The sequence below is a fragment of the Aulonocara stuartgranti genome (genome assembly GCF_965226115.1).
Source record: "Aulonocara stuartgranti genome assembly, chromosome: 11".
Classification (NCBI taxonomy): domain Eukaryota; kingdom Metazoa; phylum Chordata; class Actinopteri; order Cichliformes; family Cichlidae; genus Aulonocara; species Aulonocara stuartgranti.
Window position 1 is genome coordinate 13,236,775 of NC_138947.1, and position 25,974 is coordinate 13,262,748.

At 39.4% G+C, this 25,974-nt stretch overlaps 2 protein-coding genes across 3 annotated transcripts in view; both read left to right on the forward strand.

Moving 5' to 3' along the window:
- The first annotated feature begins 8,043 nt into the window (after nucleotides 1–8,043).
- Nucleotides 8,044–18,733, forward strand: prpf3 (PRP3 pre-mRNA processing factor 3 homolog (yeast)). 2 transcript variants are annotated; one of them, XM_082553106.1, is made up of 17 exons: nucleotides 8,044–8,208; nucleotides 8,634–8,787; nucleotides 9,379–9,509; nucleotides 9,927–10,094; nucleotides 10,211–10,297; nucleotides 10,403–10,689; nucleotides 10,809–10,927; nucleotides 11,029–11,216; nucleotides 11,314–11,480; nucleotides 11,579–11,661; nucleotides 13,900–14,043; nucleotides 14,135–14,234; nucleotides 14,329–14,442; nucleotides 14,562–14,680; nucleotides 17,673–17,750; nucleotides 17,844–17,899; nucleotides 17,998–18,733. In XM_082553106.1, exons 2-17 carry the CDS (start codon nucleotides 8,643–8,645, stop codon nucleotides 18,145–18,147), a joined length of 2,136 nt encoding a protein of 711 aa, XP_082409232.1. In that variant the 5' UTR covers nucleotides 8,044–8,208; nucleotides 8,634–8,642; the 3' UTR covers nucleotides 18,148–18,733. The 2 variants fall into 2 exon arrangements, with proteins under 2 accessions (XP_082409232.1, XP_082409233.1); XM_082553107.1 differs by having other exon boundaries at nucleotides 10,427–10,689.
- Nucleotides 18,734–18,895: 162 nt separating this feature from the next.
- Nucleotides 18,896–25,974, forward strand: part of tars2 (threonyl-tRNA synthetase 2, mitochondrial) — a 31,113-nt gene continuing 24,034 nt past the window's right edge. The window contains exon 1 of the transcript XR_014279865.1: nucleotides 18,896–19,130. The gene's annotated coding sequence lies outside the window, so the exon portion shown is untranslated. The remainder of the gene's footprint in view (nucleotides 19,131–25,974) is intronic.

A 25,974-nucleotide genomic window follows, 5' to 3' on the forward strand; every position in this document is an offset into this window, starting at 1 on the left:
ACAACACAGACAGCCCTCCCTGCCTCCACCCTCCCTCCCCCTCGGCCCCCCCTTGTATCCATGCAGTTTTTAGCAGAAAAAGCCCTTGCCCTCCATCTCCCCACCGCTGCTATTCTCCCCCCTCTTTCTACTCCGGAGGATGGAAACGAGGGGCAAGAGGAAAAGGACGAGAAGAGGATGTGTGGAGGGCACAGGGACGAAACTTGACCTCGCTACAGTTTTGAGAACATTTTTTTTAACAAACAAAATATGTATAATTGTTCTTTTTCTCCCCAAAAAAGCTACATTTGTTTTTTGTTTAATCATTCAGTTGGATTATAATATTCTGTTTGCGCAGTATATTTTCACATAATTAACATTACAGCACTGTTCACATTCAAGTTGTTTTCACTTCTCCGAGCATGTGTTGGCTTAATTTAGCACGTGTGTGTCCATCAATAGGATTGCACATAATGAACTTACTGCGGCTCTTATCCCTTGCTGTGTAGGTTTTAATTGTGGGCCCACATCCTGTTACTGGTTTTAACAAGTTGATGATTTAATGGTGTCCTTCCAGTTCTGCTCTGTGCACATAATGAAGGGAACGACACAATGAGGTGCTTATTCACTTATTCTAAACACCCCTCCCCCATAATTTCACTCCAGTACGACTCGCGTGAGGTGAAGTCACTCTCTGACTTTACAACTACATACACAGCCTCTTACTCACCATAAGTCCACAGGGGTTTTTTTAGTGCAGACTTGACCAAAAAAACAGCCTGAATGCTCAATAAACCTGCCCAATCCTGAAATGGAAATCAGAGACATTTCGAAGTCCCTGCTTCGCCGGAGATCACAGCGGTGACGGGCCCTTGGTGTGCCAGGTTGAAGGGGTTGCTCTGCGCGCCATCTGTGGTCTCCATCTCTGTGAACAACGTAAAGACAGAGACACAAGGACTAAATTTTCAAGGGCGCACGTGTGTCTCATCATGACATTGTGTGTGTGTGTGTGTGTGATATTTGGGGCACGGCTCAGCTACAGGCAAATAACATCCTCATCAGTTTCTCTGGCCTGAATGTGTTCTCGGGAGTCTGCTCGCGATGACACCATCCCACACAGCTGCTTAATTATTCAAGTACACTGAGTGAAAGGGAATCACCAGGTTCAGTATACTCATGAGGGGGGAAAGAAAGACACAGAGGGCAAGCAAAGAGGGCTATAAATGAGACAAAAGTGAGAGATTAAAGCTTACTCCCTCTGAGTTAGAATGAACCACCTGCACATAAACTGAGATCCTAGCAGCGTATGCTCGAAGTCAAGACAGCTGAGCCCCCTGAGAGTGTATCTTCCAAGATGATTTACAACCCCTGTCAGACACAATGAAATAAAACTGGGTCAGCATGATAAAATATACCATAACCATACAGTTGATGAATCAAAAAGCTTTGTGTGAGAACAGGGGGGATAACTTAACTAAAGTCTTAAACTTTGCTCTGTAGTTAATTTTTGGAGAAAAGCAATAATATACATTAATAGCTGATATCAAGCTCAAAGGCTGTTAAGACTGAAAGGAAACACTTAAGATTCAGCAATAAAAGCTTTGCAGATACCGGACTAGGATTACAAACTAAATACCTGACATTCCAGTAATATAACAGATTAATTCATACAGCTCCCATCGCATGCCCCCATGATGCATTACTCTTGTTTTAGCTGCACAGGCAAATTGAAATCACTGTGTTTGCCAGTGTGGGGTCAGGGCATGCGTGTGCGCATGTGATGCTGTGTGCGTTTTTGTTTTTCCTGTGTGCACTTGTATAGAAATATCTGTGGTATTGTCATATTATGTGCTGAGGTGTCATTACATAATAGAGCTGGCTGGAGAGAGGGAACGGGGGGCGGGGGCTGTGGGGTGTGCAGGGCAGACGGCTCATGGGAGGGATTCAGGTTGGCCACGGGTGGTCGTAGCAGAGTGGGTAAATGTGAGAGACAGTGGTGTGTGAGGTGTTTACTGTCAGGCTCATCATTTGATTATCCACAGATTAAGGTAGCATTATTGTAAATTTAATGAAAATAATTACCCATGTTGGGTTTTTTGTTTTGTTTTTAGCCAAAATCAGAGTTAAAACCGAGAGAAGAGCTTTATATGTAAACCTGGCATTTAGCAACTCATGTACTACTTTTAGGCTGATCAGTGAGAAAGTGAAGCCCAACAATTTAAATTTTTTTTAAAACATATTATTTGGAGTCATGTTAATAAGTAAGTCATGTTTGCTTATTTGTCTCACTTTCCTATCAGAGACGGTACCATAATTACAAAAAAACTCAATAGTTTTGGAGTCTTTTAGCTCATCTATCTTCATCAGACTATCCTTGAACATTCAGATGTCACCCACTGGTTTTGGAGTATGCATTTTGAAGCTTCAACTAGCTTTTTGGCTGCTGACATGTTGCTATTGGTTTTTGAGCAAGACATGACCATATGCGAATGAAATGATGAAGCGTCAATAGTAAGCTGATTCATAAACTGTACACGTGCATGGCACAGACACAAATATAGACTTATTAGTATTAATCAACAGACTAACAACATACTACAATTTCACTTACCAGAACTGAAGCGCAGATGTCTTGGATGTTGATCTCTATCACCCAGCAAACCATATTATGTAATTTTATTAAAGACACCAACCGCAGAGACCACGTTTATTTCAGTAACAATGGTGAAGACAAAACTGCTAGTGCAAGTTTACTTTGTAAACAAAAAGAAGTTTTTGTTGTATTATTCAAATGCCTCTAACCCACAGTTGAGGCTAAATGTACAACATTCAGTTATTTAGCATTATATTTAACTGTAATTATGTGCTTCACTCCCCACTGTCCTGCTTTTTTTCTCCTCTATCACTGCATGGATATCTCCAGACTATTTATCTCAGCTTTGTCTTAAACACACTGTTCCTCACATATTTAAGTCACGGGTTCAGAACTTATTATTTGTTTCTTAGTTAATTGCATACAGGCTATAGTAAATTCCTCTCTGGCCTCTGGTCAAGTTCTGTGTTACTTTAAGAATGCTGTTATTCACCCTAGACTAAGTTACGATAAACAGCATTCTTGATAAATTTCCACCTGGGTTCTGTGAAGGACAATTAACTGAGACAGCTCTTCTCAGACTATCTAATGATGTTTTGGCGCAAAGTGCCACAGGAATTGTTCTGTCCTCCTTATGTTGGAACCGACTTTAGCCTTTGATACAATTGCTCACCAGATCTTGCTTGACAGGTTGAGGTATTGGACCAGTGTGTTGGGATCTGCCTTACGCTGCCTTCATATCTTTCTGATCGTTCTTTTTGCGTGCCTGCTTCAAATTACAAGTCTTCCTTAAGTCATCTTCATTTTGGTGTACCTCAGGGTTCTGTTTTGGGGCCCGTATTAATTCTGGTTTACATGCTCCCTCGTCAGCACATTTTGAGCACTTTTAAAGACCTATCATATCACTGCTACACAGGTAATATTCAGTTTTATATCTTTTTTAAGCCTCATGACGTTCGAAACTGCACGTCTTACACTGTGTAAAAAGCTGGATGGATAAAATGTTTTCTTAACTTAATGAGGAAAAAAATGAAATTCTTGTTTGTGCTCCAGAAAAGCATATAACTCTAGGAAACTCTTAGTGCATTAGACTCTTAGTTGATTAGACTATTCCAAGCCTTCCATCAGGAACCTCTGGGCAAATTTAGATTCTGGTTTTACTTTACTTTGGTCATGTTCAGTCATTGGTTCGTTTATGTTTTTATCACTAACGAAATCTGCTGAATTTGAAGGTTTGCTCACTTACAAAGAAATTAACAGTCTCTAATTTTTATCGTAGTTTTATTTAAATGGACAGAGACAGAATATCAATCAAAAATCCAGTAAAAAAAAAAAAACACATTACATAAAAGTTATAAATTGATTTGCACGTCACTGAGTGAAGTGAGTATTTGATCCCCAAGCAAAAAATGTGTTACTGTTGGCAAGCACAGTGGGAAGATATTTTTTGTAATAGGTCACCAGGTTTGCACACATCTCAGGAGGGATTTTGGCCCATTCCTCTTTACAGAAACTCCAAATCATTTAGGTTTCTTGGCTGCCACTTGGCAACTTGGACCTTCAGCTCCCTCCTCATATTTTCTCTAGGACTGAGGTCTGGAGGCTGGTTAGGCTACAAAATTACACCATAATCACACCAACATTTGTCACCTTCTCAACAAGCTTCTTGCTGATGGTCTTGTGTAGATCTACAATCTTGTCCTTGATGTCATTTGACAGCTTTTTTGGTACTGGTAGCCAAAGTTGGATAGAAAAAAACCGATTCTGTGTGCAGGTGTGCTTTCTAAACATAGCGAGTTAAGTTCAGGAGTATCTGTAATTGACTGAATGTAATTTGTGTGCCACATGGACACGCAGGCAATTTGTGGGAGGCAGAATTCTGAGTGGCACTTATTTCAGTCAATGGCATGCAAATCAATGCATAACTTTTATGTGATGTGTTTTTCTGGATTTGTGGTTGATATTCTGTCTCCCTCTATTAAGATGAAAATGACCATAAAAATTAGCAACCATGCATTTTTTTGTAACTCAAAGCAAAATGTACAAATTCAGCAGGAGAATCAAATTTTCCCTACGGTACATTTAGTTGACTCTTTGACAACTGAATTCTTCTCTGTTTAACCACGCTTTCTATTGAAATTCTATTATTAATTATATTTTTATTGTCTTTTTTTATTTTTGTGTCTTCTACCATACTTTTATATTGCTAGCACTTTATACATAAACATCACTTACTTTGTATTTTGTCACTCCGTGAGGGACAACTTCATTTTTATTGAATGACTTTCTTTTTTGTCTTTAGGTTTGTTTAAAAAGAATGTGAAACACTTGTCTGGTTCCCCCTTAGCGAGGTCAGGCCTCTCCTAGTGTCACTGCAAACTTTGCTCATTGCAACTGCTGTAGTTTGAAGTTTGTTTGGCCTGGCATGCCTGGTGGAAAGCATTGCCTCTGTCTGTCAGGTCCAGCTGCCTGTGTCAGTCAAAGAGTCCATGAACCTAACTCCAGCATCCAGGTGGCTCTATACGATAGTTGCCTGATAGATATTGTTAGAAAAGGGCCAAAACATCCCTCGGGATTAACTTCTTTTTGGAGTGGGCCTAAAGTGGCCACTGGAGGAACTACTGCAGTTTTTGGCACTTCCATGCTGGCATCAGTTTTCAACTCCAGAGGCAGCTACATTTGTACAACACATACAGTGGAACGATAGTCACTGCTACTTGCAAATGTCACTAAATAACTGACAGCCAACAAGGTCAGCAGCAGTTATTCTTGGGCAATATATCAGTGAATACCTTAGTCTAAGGAGCTTGGAAAGAACTTCTTTAAGTTGCTTGAAGACATTTCACCTGTCATCCGAGAAGCTTCTTCAGTTCTAAGGTCAAATGGCGGAGAGTCCCAGATTTAAACCCAGTGGGAGTTTCCCCCCAAAGAGGGACAAAAGGACCCCCTGATGATCCTCTACCTAATCACATGAGCCAAGGTGTGAAAATGGGTGTGGGTCACAATCAGCCAGAGTTTCGGGTGAGCTCATTGTGAAACCTGGCCCCACCCTATCATGTGATTTCCTGAGGTCAAATGGCCCAGGGTGTGAGTGGGCGTTAAGGCGTCTGGGAAGGGAACTCAAAACTGATATTATAGATGGCAGACAGCTGGTGTCGTAAGCCATCGCCTCTGTTCAAAGATGGTCGCTCACAGTGGACATAAATGGCTTCTTTCACTCCTCTTTCAAACCACCTGTCTTCTCTGTCCAAAATGTGAACATTGGCATCCTCGAAAGAATGACCTTTGTCCTTTAGATGCAGATGAACTGCTGAGTCTTGTCCCGTGGAGGTGGCTCTTCTATGTTGTGCCATGCGCTTGTGAAGTGGCTGTTTGGTCTCTCCAATGTGTCCCACACCTGTTTTCACACCTTGGCTCATGTGTTAAACTATCTTGCTTAAATGATGGTAAAATACATTTAATTTTCAATTGAAGTAGTTGCTGAATATTTTTCTGCAATTCAGCTAATATATAAATCATTAGACTGTTTCAGATCAAAACATTGCATTGCAACTTGCGTTCAGCAATTTAAACAAAGAATAATTTACGACACTCAATAACCAAAACAAGTGATCAGTAAGACCTTGTTTTTGGGAAAACTAAATATATGACATTCTGATTTTCCTCAAGGTCACGGAGAAAAATGGTATCAAAGTGAAAACAACAAAAGGCGTTTGTTGTGGTGGAAAAAGCATGTAATCAAAATGCCTCAGATTTCCATGTATTATTCTGTGGTCCTAATTAGAGGCTTCCTTTACACTACTTCCATATTCACACAACTTGGGTTGTAGTGTGCTTGTAAACATGGACCTAAATATTAAGTACATGGGTGATGAATCGGCAGATGATGACGATGGAGGTGTGCTGTTTGGTAGGAGTAAATGAATACACCCGTAATGACTAGCTGACATTTTGGTGATAGAGAAAGAGCATGCGTTGTAACTAAAGCATGCTGCATATGCACCTCTTCCTGATGGTTGCACGTAGCATTAGCACTGTGAGCGAAAGCGTGGATGTGGCTTGCTGTAGAGAGAGCGAGTCATTTGGCAGCCTGGTATAGCCTCGGGCTCTCTGCAACTGATTCATGCTCACACTACTATAAGTGCACGCAGTTGACCCACATCATGCAAAGGGAGGGAAAAAAGTCAGGAGGCAGGCGTTCAGGGGAAGGAAATGGAGATCATCTGATAATCTCATGTTTTTACCAGGGGACTGGGTTCACGACTGAGCTGCGGTTAATAATTAGGCAATATTTATGACTAGTTTGAGTTCTGTGAAAATCATTGAAACACTGCGCTTTTAATATGAAGACAAAGCCCTATCATGAACCTTGTAAAGGAGAAGAATGTGAATACTCTCTGCCAAAGCTCTTCTTCAGCTATTCAATTTGGATTTTTATTTGCAATTCAGATCACTCTCTTAGTTCCCAGAATGTAAAACATTAGTTTTAATCCAGCCTTAACTAGTTTTGGTATTTGAAGTTGCCAGGGGAAAGATTTAACCTCTTAACAACCACCAAGTCACTGCTGATCCACTTAGTGGTAGGCTTATGCTGAATTTTACCAGCAAGATAAAGAAGCATAGTCTCAGAAACTAGAAGACATAACTTTCTAAAGCTGGCATCTCACACACATTTAGACTTTACAACTGCTTTGCTATAAGACTTCAATTTGAATGTGTAAACTAGAAGCGTAGAACTGAACCTAACCATAACCCCATTATTCCAGTACCTAATTATTCCTATTACACCTAATGTTCAGCTAGAATTTCTATAAATATATTGCTCTGCAATTACATGATGCCAAAAACTTGAAAGTCATTTAGCTTAGTTTGATTTAAATGGACAAAAGACTGCGTGTATCACCAGACAAATCTGCTAAAATAAATAAATAAATAAATAAATAAATTGTAAGAACTTTTTCTATATATGTTTTACTTCTTCTACCATCATTTTGTGCTGTTGGAGAATTTTCCCTTAAATTTAAATCCAGGATCCAAAGACTGCCGTGCCTCTTATAATATGACCCAAGCTAAATAGGCAGATTCATTAATGTGTTTTCGCTGGTGAAAATGAAAACTGATTGGGGCTTGTGTAAGGTTAGTTGAAGTAAAATGGGCTTGAAAGTGAACACGTCAGGACTGTGATAAAATGCAGTGTGCATAGTCACACCCACAGGACAGTTTTAATTCTAGAAAAACCCTGAGCTATGGGCATAATGCTATAACGACACAATGTTAACGTAGTCAAGGACGAACTTTAACGGATAAATAAATTTCCTTAATCCTCAGATTTTCAAAACTATTTGGGAGAAATACGTTTTACCTTGTGGAGAACATGGCTATTTCCATACATGTGCAGCTAGGTGGAAACACCGCACACTTGAAACGAAACGACTCTGCGAAAAAGTCCACGAAGAAGAAGCTGTATCCATTTCCTGTTCCGGGGCTTGAAACAAACGTCGTGCGGACGCGCGTCTAAACAGAAAGTTTTGCAGAAAACTTGGCACGTTGAGTGTTTTACGCGTCTAAGTCTTCATCGGTTTTCTTTTTACCTCCACGGCTTAAACGGGCTGACTACGACAGAAGAGTAATCTAAGGTTTGTAAGCCTCATGAAGTAGTTATTCCCCGGTGATGGTAGCTCGCGTACAGCGGTGTGCTAACGTTAGTTAGCATCTAACCAGGGAGGTTTGGCGGATGTGATTGATTTAGCAATGTATGTTGCTACGGGCTGGCGCTTTAATTTAATCAGTCTGACTTAACACTCATCAACTAACAAAGTGCAGCAAGGTCGGAGTGACTGACTGTTGATGTGGGAGTTTTTATTAGTTGGAAGCTGGTGAACGTCTGTGTCAGAGCAGCTGTAGCTATGTGGATAAAGGACGGCGGGTTTTGGAGCTCATGTTTGGGACTATCACATTTGTGTGATATATGACTAATTAAGGCCAGAAATCACGAAGATATTTAAGTGATAACCATGCTCAGTAGCGATAATCCATGACATAAGTATTTGATGTTCTGCAGGATTGGAGGATGTCTCTTCCAAAGCGGGAGGTGGAGGAGTTGAGGCCATGGGTAGAACGCACTGTGAAGAAGGTGCTGGGTTTCTCGGAGCCCACTGTGGTGACTGCAGCATTGCACTGTGTGGGAAAGGGACTAGACAAAAGGAAGACCATAGGTAAGTACGGTGAAATATCTCTTATGTACTTAGAGATCTGGTGACGATTCAGTTCAGCCAAAAGTGCCTCTGACATCAGAGGCATATCCCAGGGTGATTTGTTTTACCGGGTTACAAAATGCACCCATCACTGAAGAGAAACGAGTCCAACAGCTGTCTGAAAACCTATCTGGCCTTCTTAGGAGTATTTGGCATGACTACCAAGCTGTGGGTTCTTAACATAGTGCAGACAGCCAGCCCAAAAAATGATGGTGTGAAGATCTGCGATGTAGCTATCAGCAGGGCTTGTTTGCAAAGGTAATAGATTTGCTGTCCAGTTAAAATACTCATGTCATTTGTTCATTCAAATGAAAGATTGTGAGTACAAAGAAAGCTGCCTATTGCTTTTATTTGTTTGGTTGTTTATTTATTTATTTATTTCATCTGTCTGGGAAATAATTGCTCGGTCTGTTAGACTGACTTCTGCAGGTGCTGTAGTTTAAATGTCAGTATTGGGTTTTCATAGTGTGTATTTTTATGTGGGTATTTAAGCCATTCTGTGGTAACATTATTTTCTTTTCAGAGTGTTAATTATTTATTTATCATTCTCAGACCAGCTGCGTCCTTTTCTCGATGACTCTGCTGGAGGTTTTGTAGAGCGACTTTTTGAAGCCCTCGAGGAGAGCCGCAGCACACGTGGGAACAAAGGATCTGGAGAAAAAAACCGCAAGAGAGAACTTAAGGTAGCCTAACATCATAGCAAATGTTTATGCTTTATATTATCATTATATAACTGAATAACTAGATCTGAAGGTGTGGAGTTTTCTGACAAGAAAACTGACTATATTAACACGCTCACATGCAAAAGTGACCTGTGTTAAAGAAAAATAAATACATTACATTCAATGCATGCAGTGATTAGACTGATTGTGTTAAGCCTCAGTTTGATTAACTTAAACCTCAATGTAAACATCCCCTTACACTTGATTTACTCCTACATTAAGCTTAATTGAGGTTTCACTCAGATGGCACTTAACTTTAGTTCTACATGGACTGCACTGACACAATACTGATTATTCTTACGTAAACTTTAATTGCTGCATAAGATATTTATTTTTTTAATTTTTATTGGTGTTTGTGTGTTTGCCGGCTGTACTCAGGATGTGTTTGGTGAAGAGGCTGACACAGGCGCAGCGCGAGAAACTCCCGAGCCAACAGATGGCACAACGGCAAAGAGGAAACGAGTCCCCCGTTTTGAGGAGGTGGAGCAACCTGAGGTGATACCAGGACCTCCATCAGAGAGCCCCGGCATGCTCACCAAAATACAGGTACATAATACTTGGTGCAATAGACAATATATATATATATATATGTGTGTATATGTAAGTATAGTCGGTTTATTTTCTTCGTCAGTCACCTCTGAATCCTTTTGCTGTCCTAACAGATCAAACAGATGATGGAAGCAGCCACAAAACAGATCGAAGAAAGGAAGAAACAACTAAGCTTTACTGCTCCAGCTCCTGCTACAACAGTAATGAGATTTCTTTCCCATAAAAATACATACTGAATAAAGAACTGTAGTCTTTTCAGGTTTTAAATTCTATTTAAAACCTTTCTAACTTCTTTCTGACTCTAGCGGTTGCCTGTTCCCACTTCACAGTCACAGCTGGATGGCCCTCCACTCTCTCGACTTCTTGGCACTGCTGGTGCTGCAGCAGCTGGTGGTGGGTCATCCATCGCTCCCTACCAGGCTGCCAGCTTCATGAATGATGCAATTGAGAAGGCCCGTAAAGCTGCTGAGCTACAGGCTCGCATTCAGTCCCAGTTAGCTATGAAACCTGGCATCCTCGGGGTTTTGGGGAACACTGGGCCACAAAACTTTGTGGCACTAGCTAATCTACATGCCATGGGGATTGCTCCACCGTAAGTGATGTCAGACTATAAATATACAATTTTAAAATGTGCACAAGACATGAAAAAAGTAGGTGATGTCTTTGTGCTCAATTGACATTGAACTGCTTTCTCTTTATGTGTAACTACAGCAAAGTAGAACCCAAGGAGGTGAACAAACCGACACCTCTTATCCTGGATGAGAAGGGAAGAACTGTAGATGCCAGTGGCAAAGAGGTTGAACTCACACACCGCATGCCTACGCTCAAAGGTACATACATGGATACACTGATCCAGTATTTGTACACAAACATACACAATGTGTTTTCTTTGTTTTGATATTCCACAAAACATGTTTCTTTCCCTGTGTAGCTAACATTCGAGCAGTAAAGAGAGAGCAGTTCCGCCAGCAGCTGAAGGAGAAGCCCGGAGATGACTTGGAGTCCACATCCTACTTCGACCAGCGTGTGCCTGTTCCTCCAGCTCAGCGTGCACGCAGGACTTTCAAATTCCATGACCAGGGACGCTTTGAGAAGATTGCTCAGAGAATTAGAACTAAGGTTGGTACAACCCTGTCCCAGTTGTTTGAAAGAGAATATTTAGAATTTAAGAAAAAGAAAGTCATCATATGTCTCTTGTCTCTCTTGTATGGATCAGGCCCAGTTGGAAAGGTTGCAGAATGAGATTGCCCAGGCAGCAAAGAAGACAGGAATCCAGGCTTCAACCAAGCTAGCACTGATTGCTCCTAAAAAGGAGATTGGAGAGGGACAGGTTCCCAATATTGAGTGGTGGGACTCTTTCATCCTGCCTTCCAACATAGACATGTAAGAAATCAAAATTTGATCTTAAACATTGAGTTTGCTATCAGGAATGTGTGGAATACATGGCAATAATAATGTTTTTTTTTTTTTTTAATTTTAAGAAATTCAGACACAAAATTTGAAGCGTTAGAGCTGTTTGGTGTGACCAGCCTGGTGGAACATCCTGCCCAAATGAGCCCACCAGGTAAGTCTATAGGAGGTAAAATGTGTAAGTTAAAAGAGATTTTGTCCTACAAAATCATTATTAACTGTTAAAAATGTCCTTATGCCGTAATGTGCAGAAGTCTTGAGCCACCACTCAGTTTAATTAATTAATATTAATATATTTAGCTATTAAAATGGTAAATGGGTACAGTGAGTTATTGAAACTTGTGCAACCATACATACAAATACAGTATATTAGGGCTAAACAGAGGCTTTACAATTCTAATAGGCTTGAAGGTCAATATGTGGTATGAGCAACATGCAACTAGTCTTCAGGAAAAGTTCTCCAGGGTTCTTGAAGGATATTCAAAGATCTTCTTTGGATGTTGGCTGTTTTTGTTCTGCTCTCTTGTCAAGATGATCCCACACTGCTCCGATAATGTTGAGGATGGGGCTTTGGGGAGTCCAGTCCATGACTGATGGTGTTCCACTGTGTCTTTTTCTGTCCAGCTTTTGCTGCATCGGCAGCGTGTTTGTCAGCATTGTCATGCTGAAAAATAAAGCTGTTGTCAGTAACATGCTTTCCAGATGGCACATTCATAGTCTATCAAAATCTCAGCAATTTTCTGTGTTCGTAATTCCATCAGTTTTGAAAAGCTTTCCAGCACCACAGACTGAAATACAGCTTGAAACCATAACAGAGCCTCCACCGTGTTTTACAGATGGATGTAGACACCACCAATGTTCCCTCTAAGCTGCACGCGTGCGCATTTGCGCACTGCTGGCACGGTCTCTGCGCACAGAAAATCTGCATTGCGCACAAAAAAATAATCTAACCTGAATTGAAATTAAAATTAATACTTTAACAATTCTGTTTTGCAGTGTTAGTCAGTAAGTGACTGGCTGCTCCCGGATTAGAACGATGCCACCTTCTCCCATAGTCCAGCCAACGATGCGATTCACATTCGTATATACGCAGCTAATCAACGTCGTTGACAGGCTATGACAGCGTCCTTATGTGCCGACACCGGTGTTTTAGCTAGCAAAGCGGCTGATGTGGAGTGAAGCCACGTTAAAGACAACGTGTACAACCATTGGAGATGTGAGCAGGGCAGACGGAACAATTGACGGTTTGGTTTTCTTCCTGAATACTATCGTTGTTTATATTTACTGCGGGAAGAAACTCTACAAACTGCGTTTTATGAGGAAAATGCTCGAAAGCACTCTCCGCCTGTGAGCAAAGACAAAACCAAAAAAACCCCACCCTTTCCTATTGGTCGAAAAATGTACCACGTCGACCAATCAAAAAATGATATGGCAACATGGCATTTAGTTGTTTAGGAAGGGGGAAGTTTTAGGAATGACGGCGGTGTTTTGAGATGTGAGAGATTTGCAACATTTAGCGCAAATCTTGTGTAGTTAGTGTGTAGTGTAGTCAATAGTTTTGTTGTGTGTGTCAGAACAGTGAGGCGACTGCTGAATGTTACAGGAGTGATAAATCTCCTGTTGTCAGGCCTGCAGGTATCAGGCTGTTGTTCTCCTTTATCTCATAGTGGATAGAAATTATTTTTGGAGTGGCACAAATAATTTGTGTGGCATCAAATTTGATGCAGAAAATGCCTTGGCTGCATTTTTAGGTAAACAGCTGCAAAAAACTTTGTTTGCATAACTCAGTTACTTTTTTGAAGAAGTAACTATATAATTAAATTGCCCAACATTGGTCATTATATACTGTATTTTGCAGACAGAGAGTTACATGACTCCATGTAACTTGGATGGATTTGATGCTGGTGTGACCACAAGGCACACGTCTACTGTTGCTCACAGTGGTCCAAGGGACCGTTCAAGGAGTTTGTGTTCGCTCAGACATATGAAAAATTAGAGGGAACATTGGACACCACCTCTCCCCTGATCTTCTCTGTGCATATAGATGTTGATATGACCTAGTCATTTCAAATTTGGATTCATCACGCCATAAGATCTGTTGCTGATTTTCAGTTCAGTTCGTGTGTAATTTGGCATACTTCAGCCTATCCCTGTTTTCATTCCTTATGAATCGCTTCTTGACAGTTTGTTCATCTGCTGTAGGTTTTTAGGTTATTTTTATTTCATTGTATTTTTTTAAGAACATACTTGAAAAAAAAAAAAAGAATACATAATAAATTAAATAATAATTAAAAAATAACAATTCTTAACATAATCACACACCCTTTCAAATATCTTAGTGGTGTTTATGTATCACTAGCTGTTATATATTCCTTTCTTTTTTCCCCTTTAGTTGACACAGATAAGCCAGTAACTCTAGGTGTATACTTGACGAAGAAAGAACAAAAGAAACTTAGACGGCAGACACGGAGGGAAGGACAGAAAGAATTGCAAGAGAAGGTTCGTCTAGGACTGATGCCTCCACCAGAGCCCAAAGGTACACATGTGCAAATCACCACAATAAATAAAAGTTATTATAATGAAAGATTAAACAGAATTCAACTGATGTTTGCTTTGATTATTTTCAGTGCGGATCTCCAACCTGATGAGAGTCTTGGGGACGGAGGCGGTTCAGGACCCCACAAAAGTAGAAGCACATGTTAGAGCGCAGATGGCCAAGAGGCAAAAGTCAGTAACACAGATAATTTCCATATTTATCCTTTTGTTTATGTTTGTAGAGGCTTTCCCTAGGTTTTGTCTAACATTGCCCTCTGCATTTCAGGGCCCACGAGGAGGCCAATGCAGCTCGCAAGCTCACAGCAGAGCAAAGAAAAGAGAAGAAGGTCAAGAAGTTAAAAGAAGACCTCACTAATGGTGTTCACATCGCAGTGTACAGGTGTGTGTTTAAAGGGAGCAGCGAGCTCATAAGTAAAATACAGTAGTTAATAGTAAAATGTATAATGCTAAGTATGTTTGTTAGGAAGTGTGACTGATTTAAGCATCTTCCCTACTCAGGATTCGAAACCTGCAAAATCCTTCTAAGAAGTTTAAAGTGGAAGCCAATGCCAACCAGCTATACCTGACAGGCACAGTTGTTCTGCACAAAGATGTCAACATTGTTGTGGTGGAAGGAGGTAAGTGATGACACCGACAGATGCCAAGACATGTTTTATTGCTTATTACCCTTAATGTAATAAACAATTTTCAAGTTTCCCTATTCCTCACAGAGTGTTTAGCAAGCGTTTGCAGACAAGTTGGCTTCTTCCATGCAAACTACAGGCAACTGCAGCAGCCTGTTAGTAACCAAAGCAGTCACAAGAATGTTTTTGCTGCTGCACAGTATACCTTTTTGTAACCAGAGCCCCCTTGTGACTCCCAGCAACTGCTGGTGAGTCTCCAATTGTTCTAAGCCTGTGTCACTTAGCCCTTAATGAACAGATTCTTGTATCTATAGATACATGTCTGATTCTGCATTGGTTAGCTCTCATGAACGATCTCTAGGGCTAGGTGATATGGCTTAAAATCCATATTGCGGTATAATTTGAAGCATGTGCGGTAGCGATATATATCGCGATATATATTCTTTTCTTCTGTATAACATATTTTACACACTATAAGGCACACTTAAAATCCTTTAATTATCTCAAAAATTGACAGTGCGCCTTATGTATGAATTCTGGTTGTGCTTACGGACCTCGAACCGATTTTATGTGTTACACGGTGCGCAGAAATCTGTCAAAAATGTTTTAGTACGACTTTGGTAAGCTATGAAGGCGCACTGCTTGATGGATTGCCGGAGTATTACGGCTACCGTAGTCAGAGCCTTGCAGAGTAATCTGGGTCCAAAACTCCCTCTCTTCAGGTCCCAAAGTCAAAAGAACACTGCGGCATCACTGAGAATTAAAAACTGTCTAAATTATTTCATCTTTAATAAAATGATCAGTGTTGCTGCTTTATCAGGTGTAACAATTAAGTTCAACATCCAGGCATCCATGAAAACAGAATTTATTAAACTGAACGGAGTTAGAAGTTAGCAGGAAGTTAGCTTGCTAGTTTCCACCTAAACATGATATGCCATGTTCTGACTGAGAGATTAATAAAAAAAATTAAAACGTACAGCTCTTCTATCACTTCCAACATAAATGAAGACAGAAAAGTAAACAGCAGTCACTTTTGTAGGGTTACTGAAATCGGACTAGCTGGTATATAATGATGTCCTACGTGATCGCTAGCAAAACAGCTACATTAGCATAACATTAGCACAGTGAAGCTGAAGGATGAACGCTAACTTTTCCCCACTTGATAAAAGTTAACGTGAGGGATTCTGGTGGTTAGGGACAAATGCAATTGCATGGCAGGATGCTATAAACGGACCAAACTTCAGTCAGGAGAACAACTGAGATAATCCATCCACAATACGAGGTTAGTCATTAATATACTGCAACAACATGGGAATAGAGCAGCGGCGAGAGAATTCAGCATTAATGAATCAACGGTATGGAAGTGGAGGAAGCGCAGTAATTTGCAAATGATGTTGTTTGTAGCCACTGCAATGCTTTCGACCAAAACAGGTGCAGCTCGATGACACCCTTAACATGCGCTATAGCGGTAGAGGGGTGAAGTCAAAATCTCTACCGTTGGCCAAATTTATATCGTCTCTACCATATACCGTTTATACTGCCCATCTCCATAAAAATTGTACAGCTATATGTATTTCTTTTTATGAAAAGGTTTTTGACTAGAATTCTATTTGTTAAGCTATGCAAATTTCCAGACATTTACTATCTACTTTTGCATGTGCAAATATAGATGTTAGAATATAGAATGAGAACCAGAAATGCAAATAAAAATTGTCTATTCTGCACCTGAAGTTTCTGCAAAGCTCTTTTTAAAAGTAATCTGTAGATGATTTGTTATAAAGCTGCTCGTGAGCCCTTAATTTCTGAAGCAGTACCAGGAAAGAAATTTTGTAGAACCCAATTAATTGCCTTCTACATGATTTCAGTAGTTTAGAACCAAAGGGAACAACTCCAAGAATTAAATGATTACATTCATACACTGGGCTCTCACTAACATTTCACACCCTAGCAGTTAGGCAAATTAGCAGTGGGGAAAAGCTTGTGATTAACACTAGCATCCCCAGGCTTCTACCTTTGGGATAAACACAGTCAGAGTTTAAGGTCTGTTCTATCCACTACTCGGTGTATTACATTTGGGGCTGCTAAAGGATTTCATAATGAAGGTTTGGGATAGACAGCTGCACGCTTTGTGCTTCTCCTCCTCCTCATCTTTTTGGTTGCTCCCTTTTGGGGTCTCCACACCAGATCATCTGCCTCTATCCCTGTCCTAGGGGTCCTCCTCTGTCATACCAACCCTTGCATGTCCTCCTTCATTACATCCATAAATTGTCTCTGTGGGTCCTTCTTTTCCTTCTGTTTGGCCGTGTCATCTTCAACATACTACAGTTAGATTGTTATGGTCATAAAAAGTTGTCTGAATTGTTTTATGATGTAAGCTACAAGTCAAAAACACGTCAGTCAAGCAATAAAGTTTTTCTTTATGTATTGCTTCTTACCCTCTTCTACATGCATTTTGCTAGTCCATGTCCACAACCTCTTAAGTTTGCATTCATATCCATAGTTTACCTCTTAATTTTTGACATTCGTATCTCTTTTAAAATTATTATTATTCACTATTAGCATTTTAATGATGTATCCAAGTCAAAGTAATGTAAGGGCCTATCTCTGCTAACACAGGGTGGGAGGTGGTGTACAAAGGACAGTTTGCCAGTGCATCATCACAACAAAAATAAAAACAATGAATAAATTAGGAAGCGCTTTCATAAAATATATATAAAGTGATGTACAAATTTACCAGAAGAGCTATTTACTTTGACACTGTCATGGAATTAGTGGCTCCATAGTGTTGGGGTTTATGCGTTTGCCCCACAAATGAAAGATCTGCAGCTTAATCCCAGGAGGAGAGACAAATCTCTTTGGGATTTACAAGTAGTTGGCTTAAAATAGTGCTTTAATGTATTAGACCCTTCATTTCAAAACAATGAATAGAATAAGAAGAGGACTGGATTGGAATTGGGCCTAAGTCTACATTTCTCCTTCCTTTTAGGGCCCAAATCGCAGAAAAAGTTCAAGAGGCTGATGATGCACAGAATCAAATGGGAGGAACACAACAGCAAGAGAGATGGTGAGATTGTTTTGAATTTTGATTCTTTATGCAAATGCAAGCATATACAGTATTTTAGTGAGATGAAAATCTCTCCCTTTTATTCCTAATTAGATCCAGATGGTGATGATGATACGAAGAGGAACAACAAGTGTTGGTTGATTTGGGAGGTGAGTGAATATTTTGCCTTCTGTTGCGTACTCACTTTTAATTACAATTTGTTTTTTGTGATGTTGCTCAAGTGTAATGATTCCTTTTGGTTCTTTAGGGAACAGCTAAAGAGCGTAGCTATGGAGAGATTAAGTTCAAGCAGTGCCCCACAGAGAGCATGGCCAGAGAACACTTCAAGAAGCACGGCACTGAACACTACTGGGACCTAGCGCTGAGCCAGAGTGTGTTGGAGACCACAGACGACTGAAACTTGTCAGCGGAGTATCTAGTTTCAGTCAGGGCTCTCTTCCTACAAACCTCCAGATCAACAGCCTCACAGCTAGCCAGCCTTCACTGCTGACTGCTGCAGGGGAAAGAGGCGATATCAAGAGACTTGAACATTGAAAACAAGGAACAGTGACCCTGTGTGGATATTTTTGTGAGAATGTGTGACCGATCAGGATGTGTGTAGGAACAGTATGTATGTAGGTCTGCATCAGTGTTCATCTTTTTGGCTAGTAGACTCTTCTGTTAGATATTTCCTGTATTATTAAATACAGTCTGGCAGATTGCATTATGTTATGGAAATCATTACATGAGACATGTGATGAGATGACGAGAAACTGTCAGGTTATGTAAAGATTGAAGTTTGGTGAAAATAAAACTGCTTTGACTAAAGCACTTCAATAAAGAGATGCCCCACACATTTAGAGAAAACTATCTTTCACAGTTTAAAATGCCTCAATGTGTTTAGTTTTTTTTGTTTAGGTAAAAGGAGGAGTTTGACTCAGTTGTTGCTATAGTTCTCTGTACAGTGACCATCTCAAATAAACCAACTTTAAGCGCCGCCTCCACCATATTTTCTGTAACTGAATTATTTTATTAATATATAAACTATATATTAGGTTTTGGTAGTGCACTGTTTTCTTTTGCGCTTGTGCTTGTAGCTCTAGTTTTGCTCTCCTAATAAAGTAAAACAGGGGGGCGTGTTTTACCCCCAGCAGTCCTCATTAGTTTAGCTCCTCCATCCCCAGCAGCACCACAGAGTTGGAAAGATGGCGGCCGGTTCAGGGGCTGCAAGTGGTCACGGCTCACGCAGCTCCACCGCTGCTCTGGAAGCGTCTTTGGACCGGCGTTTTCAGGGAGTTTCAAACACTATGGAGTCAATACAAGGACTTTCAGCTTGGTGCATTGAAAACAAGAGACATCACAGCCTTATCGTCCGCTACTGGATGAAGTGGCTCAAGAAATGTGAGTAGCTTGTCACTGAAGCTAATCCGCTAGCTAGCGCATTTTAGCCATTTTTCAAATGCATTTCTGTCTGGACCAGCTACCAGTTTGCAAAACTCGGCTGCAGTTTATTGCGTTAGGGACAAAGTTGTTTAGTGCACAAAAGAGCAATAATTTACCCCCTGAACGAAGTTCAAGTTTTTTGATATGCAGCATATTTATAAGCTAACGCTGCCGTTGCTTGAAATTAGCTGCTAATGTTAGCAAAGCTACTGCTAGCGATGTTTACAGTCGGGCCTCCCGGGGTTCACGGCACTGCGCTTTTAAGCCGAAGAGCAAACATGATAAAAATATTATTTTTAGACTGATTTAATCAGCTGCATGTTAGCTTTAGTTGGTGCATGGTGGTTTGAGTTGTTCCTGACGGCTGGTCGTATCGAGCATAGTTTATTTAGAGGACGCGTGAAGCGATAAAGGAGCGATCCACTTAAATTAAACTCGTATGTCCCTTTCATTGTTATTATATTATTAATTTTTACCGACAAGCTCATTTAACATTTATACTAAAAATGCAAAATTAACTAGACTAGCTGTAGTTCCAAACTTTCCAAACAAACGGTGATAACGTCGTTTAAACTATCTACACTTCATTTATCTCCTGTCAGATTAGTATTAACGATAATGCCATATAGTGGGTATGTGCAGTGTAGATATCGTGTAATACACTTTAATTACAGCACCTCACCCTTTACTATTGGCTTCTGTTTAAAATGTGTTAGATAGTTATTATTTTGTTCTGACGTGTTATAATCCCCGTTGACATTCCCATAACGTGTTTAGACTGGTTTCTAATTAAATATATCTTAAGTAGCAGAGTACACGTGCGCAACAGTTCTTACATTAGAAGTAGAAGTTACGTTGTTTGATATTAAATCCTGTCTAGTTAGGTTAAACTTTTATCTAGTAAGGATGTAATTTTGTGCCTTTCAACCTCAATGCTAGATATCTGAAATGCACTTTTAAATAATAAAATTTTATATCTGTACCAGTAATTCCGATTTAAGATGTTGAGTGTAAAGAGGTCTCATAAGAGGCATGAGTCTTATCATTGTAGCTTTCTTAAATCAACATATACTAATATTTTGCTACATCAGAAATATTTTGTTAATATGTCAGATATATTGGAAACACAATTGCTCATAGATCTTGCTTTTTATGTCTTATGCTTTTTATTAACTTTGTATGTTCCCCTTGTGGATGCGTTGGTTCTCTGTCGGTACTAAAACTTCCTCCCACAGTCCAAAGACATACATGCTGGGTTAACTTGTGGTTTTAAACTGGATGTGTGTGTGGATGGTTTTGTCTCTGTGTGTTTGTCCTGTTATGGACTGGCAACCTGTCAAGGACTCACATTATTAAGGTCTAGTGACATCTGGTGTAGGCTTCAGCACTCCCCAAAACCCTAAATTGGATGTAGTTCTAGATCCCAAAACATGTCATGGCCAAATAATAAAAAATAAATAGCTGCTAGTTAGTTGTGTTGGTTAAATGCTAAAAGAGCCCTCCATAATAGAACAAGTTATCAAGAGGGAGTTATGAAGAGTTGTAGCCTTGAAAGCATTTCCTTAGTCACTACAGTCATCTCTGCTTTTGCACTCTAACACTATGTTGACATTTCAAGGCGGCACTCTTATCTCTACTCCCTCCATGTACTTGTATCTTATGAGTTTTTATGAATCCTCCTGCATAATAAATCTAATAAGACCAGCCGGGATCGCAGTGTGGAGCAATTCAGTGGAAGGGCAGTTAATCAGCACACTTGTCTGCCAATGCCAAACCGTGCGTTTTTAAAGAAACGAATTCAGATCAACACTAAATGTAATGGCTTCTTCCTTTTCCTATTCTCCACCTTGGCCTGGTAGTTTGTTTGCGTAATCTTGCTAACAAAAAGACAGCTCACCCAAAAGCCGAGGAGGATTATGCATTTTGGTCAGTTGCTAGGTGAGCTTTTTGTGACAGATTCTCATGGATGATGATGAGATGTGTTTGAAAACTTTGATTCTTTGCTTAAAAAAAAAAACCCCCAAACAAACAAACCGAATCATGTTTTGAAAATGTAGTAATGCTGTTTTTAAAAGTTTCCCTCAAGTCCATATAAATTTGCACCTGTTTGTATTATTTAGAGCTAGTCAAAGTCTCTGCAATATACTTTAGTTTTTTCACTCCCGTTTCTTTAATTTGTGCCCCTTAAGTGTCTACAGTACATTTGATAAGTCTCTCCCTCCTTATCCGTTGCTATTAGAAATACATTTGCTGCCTTTATCTTTATTTGTATAGGTTTTGATGGGTTATGGGCTGATTGTTATTTTTAAGCCTGCAGTAAATAAATTTCATCAGCTTTGTAGAGTTGTGTGGGAAGAACAAGGCAGGCCAACTGCCCTACATATTCTGTGCTTCTTTATTTATGTTGGTGCATGCATGATTAAATGAAATAGATGCTTGAAGTGCTGGTAAAGTCATATTGAAATAGTGCTTCTGTGTTGTTGTTTCTGTTGTAGATTGTTCAGATTCACAAACCAAATTTGGTTCCTGGTTGATGACTTTCCTGATCCTTTCAGGAATGTTCACTGCACCTTTCAGGAATGTTTTAATGAGCTACTGTCATTGTAGTAGCAGCATTATAGCCAGTGACACAGCATAAGTAACATGTAAACCCGTATGTACCCTGGGTAGTGTTTTTCCTGGAAACTGTAAGTAACATAACTACTTAACGTTTAGTGTAGTTATTTTTATTTTTATTTTTTTAAGTAAACTTATCTTTGTAACTCTTCAGTTGCTGCATAATAAAACTGAAGAATATTTTCTACCTAGGATGTTATCTCTGTTTAGGTTTTTAGCCAACTGCTTAACGGCCTAAGTAATATTCATCCTGTCATATGGAGTGCAACTAGCGAGTGTTCCAGCACTGCTCGGTGGAGACATTTGTTTATATTTGGTTGAAGCATCACAGCTGCTAGCAGGTCCTCTTTCATTCTGTTGTTGTACTTTATGTTTTTTTGTTTTTTTCAAGTAGAAATGTGTGTGTGTGTGTGTGTGTGTGTGTGTGTGTGTGTGTGTGTGTGTGTGTTCCACGTTTAGTGGAAACAGTTTTCTTGCATATATTGCAAAGTACTGTAGATTGTTGGAGGTTGTTGAAGCTAATTTTTCACATACTAAATCTTAATAATCCTAACAATTGCTTTCACTCTCAGACATGCCTGGGCTTAATGCTGTTGTTGGGCACACTCTGTAATAGAAAACAAATGATGTTTCTGTAGTAATATATCATTTCAGAATTTGTACCAGTGTTATCATGAATGATATATGATAGCACAGCCCTAGTAGTCATAAACTCCAGCAAGAAAGTTAGCATGAACTAAAATTTAGAAAGCTGAAATGAACCATCAGTATTTAAGCATGTTTTCTAATCTTGAGCATGTGATCTATTGGTATGAAAATAAATAAAGAAAAAAAAGTGCTGAAAACACACAAAATCAGCAGACACACTATTGCTGCAGGCTCTTCTTTTGCAGGCTCAGGCCCTGTGTTTTAGAAAGCTAATCTGTCCAATGGGACGTTCTGTTTCAGTGGCTAAGTCCAGTTACTATGTGGGCATTTTTCTTTTCCTTTTCTTTTTTTATAATTCCCACCCTGCATGGCTGCCCACAGAACAATGATGAGATTAGCTTATGCTGACAATACAAATGAACTGCTGTGTACCATTTGAGCTTTTGTGTGCTGATGGAGACCAGAGCAAACTGATCAGAAGGGACTTTGTTGTAGGGCTGCAACTAAAGATTATTTTGGTAGTTGAATAATCTTCCAGTTTTTCTTTGATTAGTCAATGATTATTTCAGTAATTCTCATCTCCTCGTCCTGTTGGGCAGACCTTCTCTTCTAGGCTCCAGTGCCTCACCTGCTCAAGTCTGCCCACCTGTGACTGTCATCCTGTTGTCTCATCCCACAGAAAATTAAAATAATTACCCAGGAAACATATGAATTTGAAAATAATAAATAAAAATATTAGATAATACAAATTAAAGTGCTAGTAGTATTCAAACAAAAAAATAATAATGTGCAAAAAGGAAACCCAAATGACTTTTGTCCATAAGTACAAATCAAGCTTCAAATTAAATTAAAAATATTATTTTTCCGGTCCAAAATGACAAGTTTCCAAATTTTACAGATGATTCGGTTCATAAATACACGTTTGTAGAGGACATGCTCTGGAGTGAGGCTTGCTCTTATCTTTGAGATAATGTTCCCGGCTGCTGATAACCATGCTAAAGATGCTCTCTGTCATGGAGAGGTCAACCCGTCTTAACTGTTCTCTCTCACTACTCATTTGAGTGAGGCAGCACAATACATGTAATGAGTAACATTTTTCAGTGGTCTGAGTGGACGATGATAAAAATGCTTGAGGGACCTTTTTTTAGATGCAAAAGTGTCTGTCATGGATAATTCAGACCAACTACTGCACCACATAGACAACAGGCAGTGGAGTTTTGTTTTTTGTTGGGGGGTTTTTTCAGGCTGATTCAGTTTTTATGCCAAGTTTTAAGAAAGGAAATCTGTCAAACTGTGGTACCTGTTTTATTTTATATTTTAGTTGGGGGGTTTTTAAACTCAGTTTTGTCTCACTTTTCTGTTCAGTTCTGCTTATTTTAAACTCTTAAGCTTTGTTGTCATATTGAAGTTTTGTAGACTTTGAGTATTTTTGTTGTTGTTGTAATTTTCCAACTTTTGGGCTTAATACTGTATCTTTTACCTAATTGTAATTTAATGCATTATAGTATAGTCAGTTTTTCAGTTTATTAGAATAGACACACATCTTGATCTATAATACACAAAGTATTTTAATGTAGTTCTGGGAGCGGGCTCTATACTTTAAGGTACAGCACTGTGGTCAACTCTGTGTTAAATGTGCTATTTAAATAAATTTGACATAACAAAAAAGGTAATGTGTAATTCAAAAGGAACATGACTGAGTAAATTCTCAATTCAGTTAAAGTTAAAAACAAGTGGGGGAAAATCACTTCTAAAGTAGAAACAAAGAAGATGAAAAAATTGAACACAGTGAAACAGTATTACATTAATTAAACATTCATTGTTCCTTTATCTTGTCTAATCATGCATAATATAGATTCTAAAATAAATCTTTCTCAGTTTTCTGCCCAACAATACTTGTTATTAAAGGATAACAACTAACATCATGATGTTGAATAGCAGTATGTATACTTCGTCCTACTTAGTGACATTTTTATTATTTCACACGCAAGTCTCTCATAAATAAAGTTTTAATGTATGATTTAGAGCGGAGTTTGATAGGGCTGCTCAATTAATCGAATTTTAATCTCGATTACGATCTGGGCTTTCAACGATCATTAAAAAAGACTGAGCCGATTATTAGCCCCTCCCTCGTGCTTTACTCTCTCGCTGCTCTGTGTGGCAAATCGAGCGCACCTCTCTGCATTTCGAACACGTGTCACAAGAGCAGCGGTCCCCAACCTTTTTTGTGCCACGGACCGGTTTATGCCCGACAATATTTTCATGGACCGGCCTTTAAGGTGTCGCGGATAAATACAACAACAAAAAACTAGTACCGGTACCGAAAAAAAGAAAATTTATTCATAACACACGTGAAAAGACCCAGGAAAACCGAGTAAACGATAAAAACGATAACAAAATAATGCTGAAAACCGATAAAAACCCTGAAAACTATACATTTCACACCTGAGCCTCAACTCTCACGGCCCAGTACCAAACGACTCACGGACCGGTATCGGTCCGAGGTCTGGGGGTTGGGGACCACTGATTAAGAGGACCCGAGGGAAGCTCGGAAAGCTAAGCAGAAGTTATTTGGAGAGGAGAGTGACTGCCGTTGGTTGAAAAGAAAGGTAAAAAAAACTTCAGTGGTGTGGAAATATTATGGGTTCGCGGAGTCAGACGTGGATCAAGTAGACATAGTGTGTAAACTTTGCTACAGTGTCGTAGCTGCACCACAGAGCAACACTGCAAAGTTCACTAAACATAGATGTTTACATTTTTCATTTGTTTTTTATATTGCAAACATTTGCACTGTTATCAGTATTTGCACACTATTTTATATTATTTTTTGACACTCTTTAAAGTCATTATTCAATACATTGTTATTGTTAAATAAATATCGTCAAATAATCGAGATCTCAATTTCAGTGAAAATAATCGTGATTATCATTTTTGCCATAATCGAGCAGCCCTAGAGTTTGAAGAAAGATCTCCTGTCACACAAATTAAAATTTGATTTGTTTGCTGTTTGGGTGTTTTCACAAATTTTCATACAAAGATGTTGTCCCTTAAGTTCTGTTCCTACAATTTACACGTTCCTAAAATGCACGGCATTGGTTGTGAAAGGATAATTAATTAATTGGTGGTTAAACTCACCTTCCTTGCTGTCACAGCACTACTGGGAATGCACATGCAGAGATTTAACGAAGCCACAACCTCAGTTTCCACAGGTTGAGAATTAGGCCGCTCAAGCTCCTCGTGCTTAGTCACAGACTGACACTGTGTCTTTACTGTTGTGCCACAGGTTTCACTGATATTTAAAATTGATATTATGATGGAACTGATTTAATAGTTTCAAATTAAATTTAAATGCATAATATTGTGTTTTGTATGTTAATTATTGCTATTAAGAAACTACTTAAAAAAGGTTTTTAAAGGTTTGTTTTACCAGCCTAAAATTTGCTGACTTTTGGGGGTTTAATTAAAAGGTCAGCAACTCAAAAAGTTATCTTGGCACAGCTTGCTGTATATAATGGAAGGTAACAAGGTGAGAGCTGAG

What these genes read in the sequence shown, in the direction of transcription:
- prpf3 (XM_082553106.1), top strand. Translation starts at nt 8,643, where the DNA reads ATGTCTCTTCCAAAGCGGGAGGTGGAGGAGTTGAGGCCATGGGTAGAA. An exon ending in CTCAGAGAATTAGAACTAAG is followed by an intron (nt 11,217 to 11,313) that starts GTTGGTACAACC and finishes TGTATGGATCAG; the next exon opens with GCCCAGTTGGAAAGGTTGCA. An exon ending in GTTCACATCGCAGTGTACAG is followed by an intron (nt 14,443 to 14,561) that starts GTGTGTGTTTAA and finishes TTCCCTACTCAG; the next exon opens with GATTCGAAACCTGCAAAATC.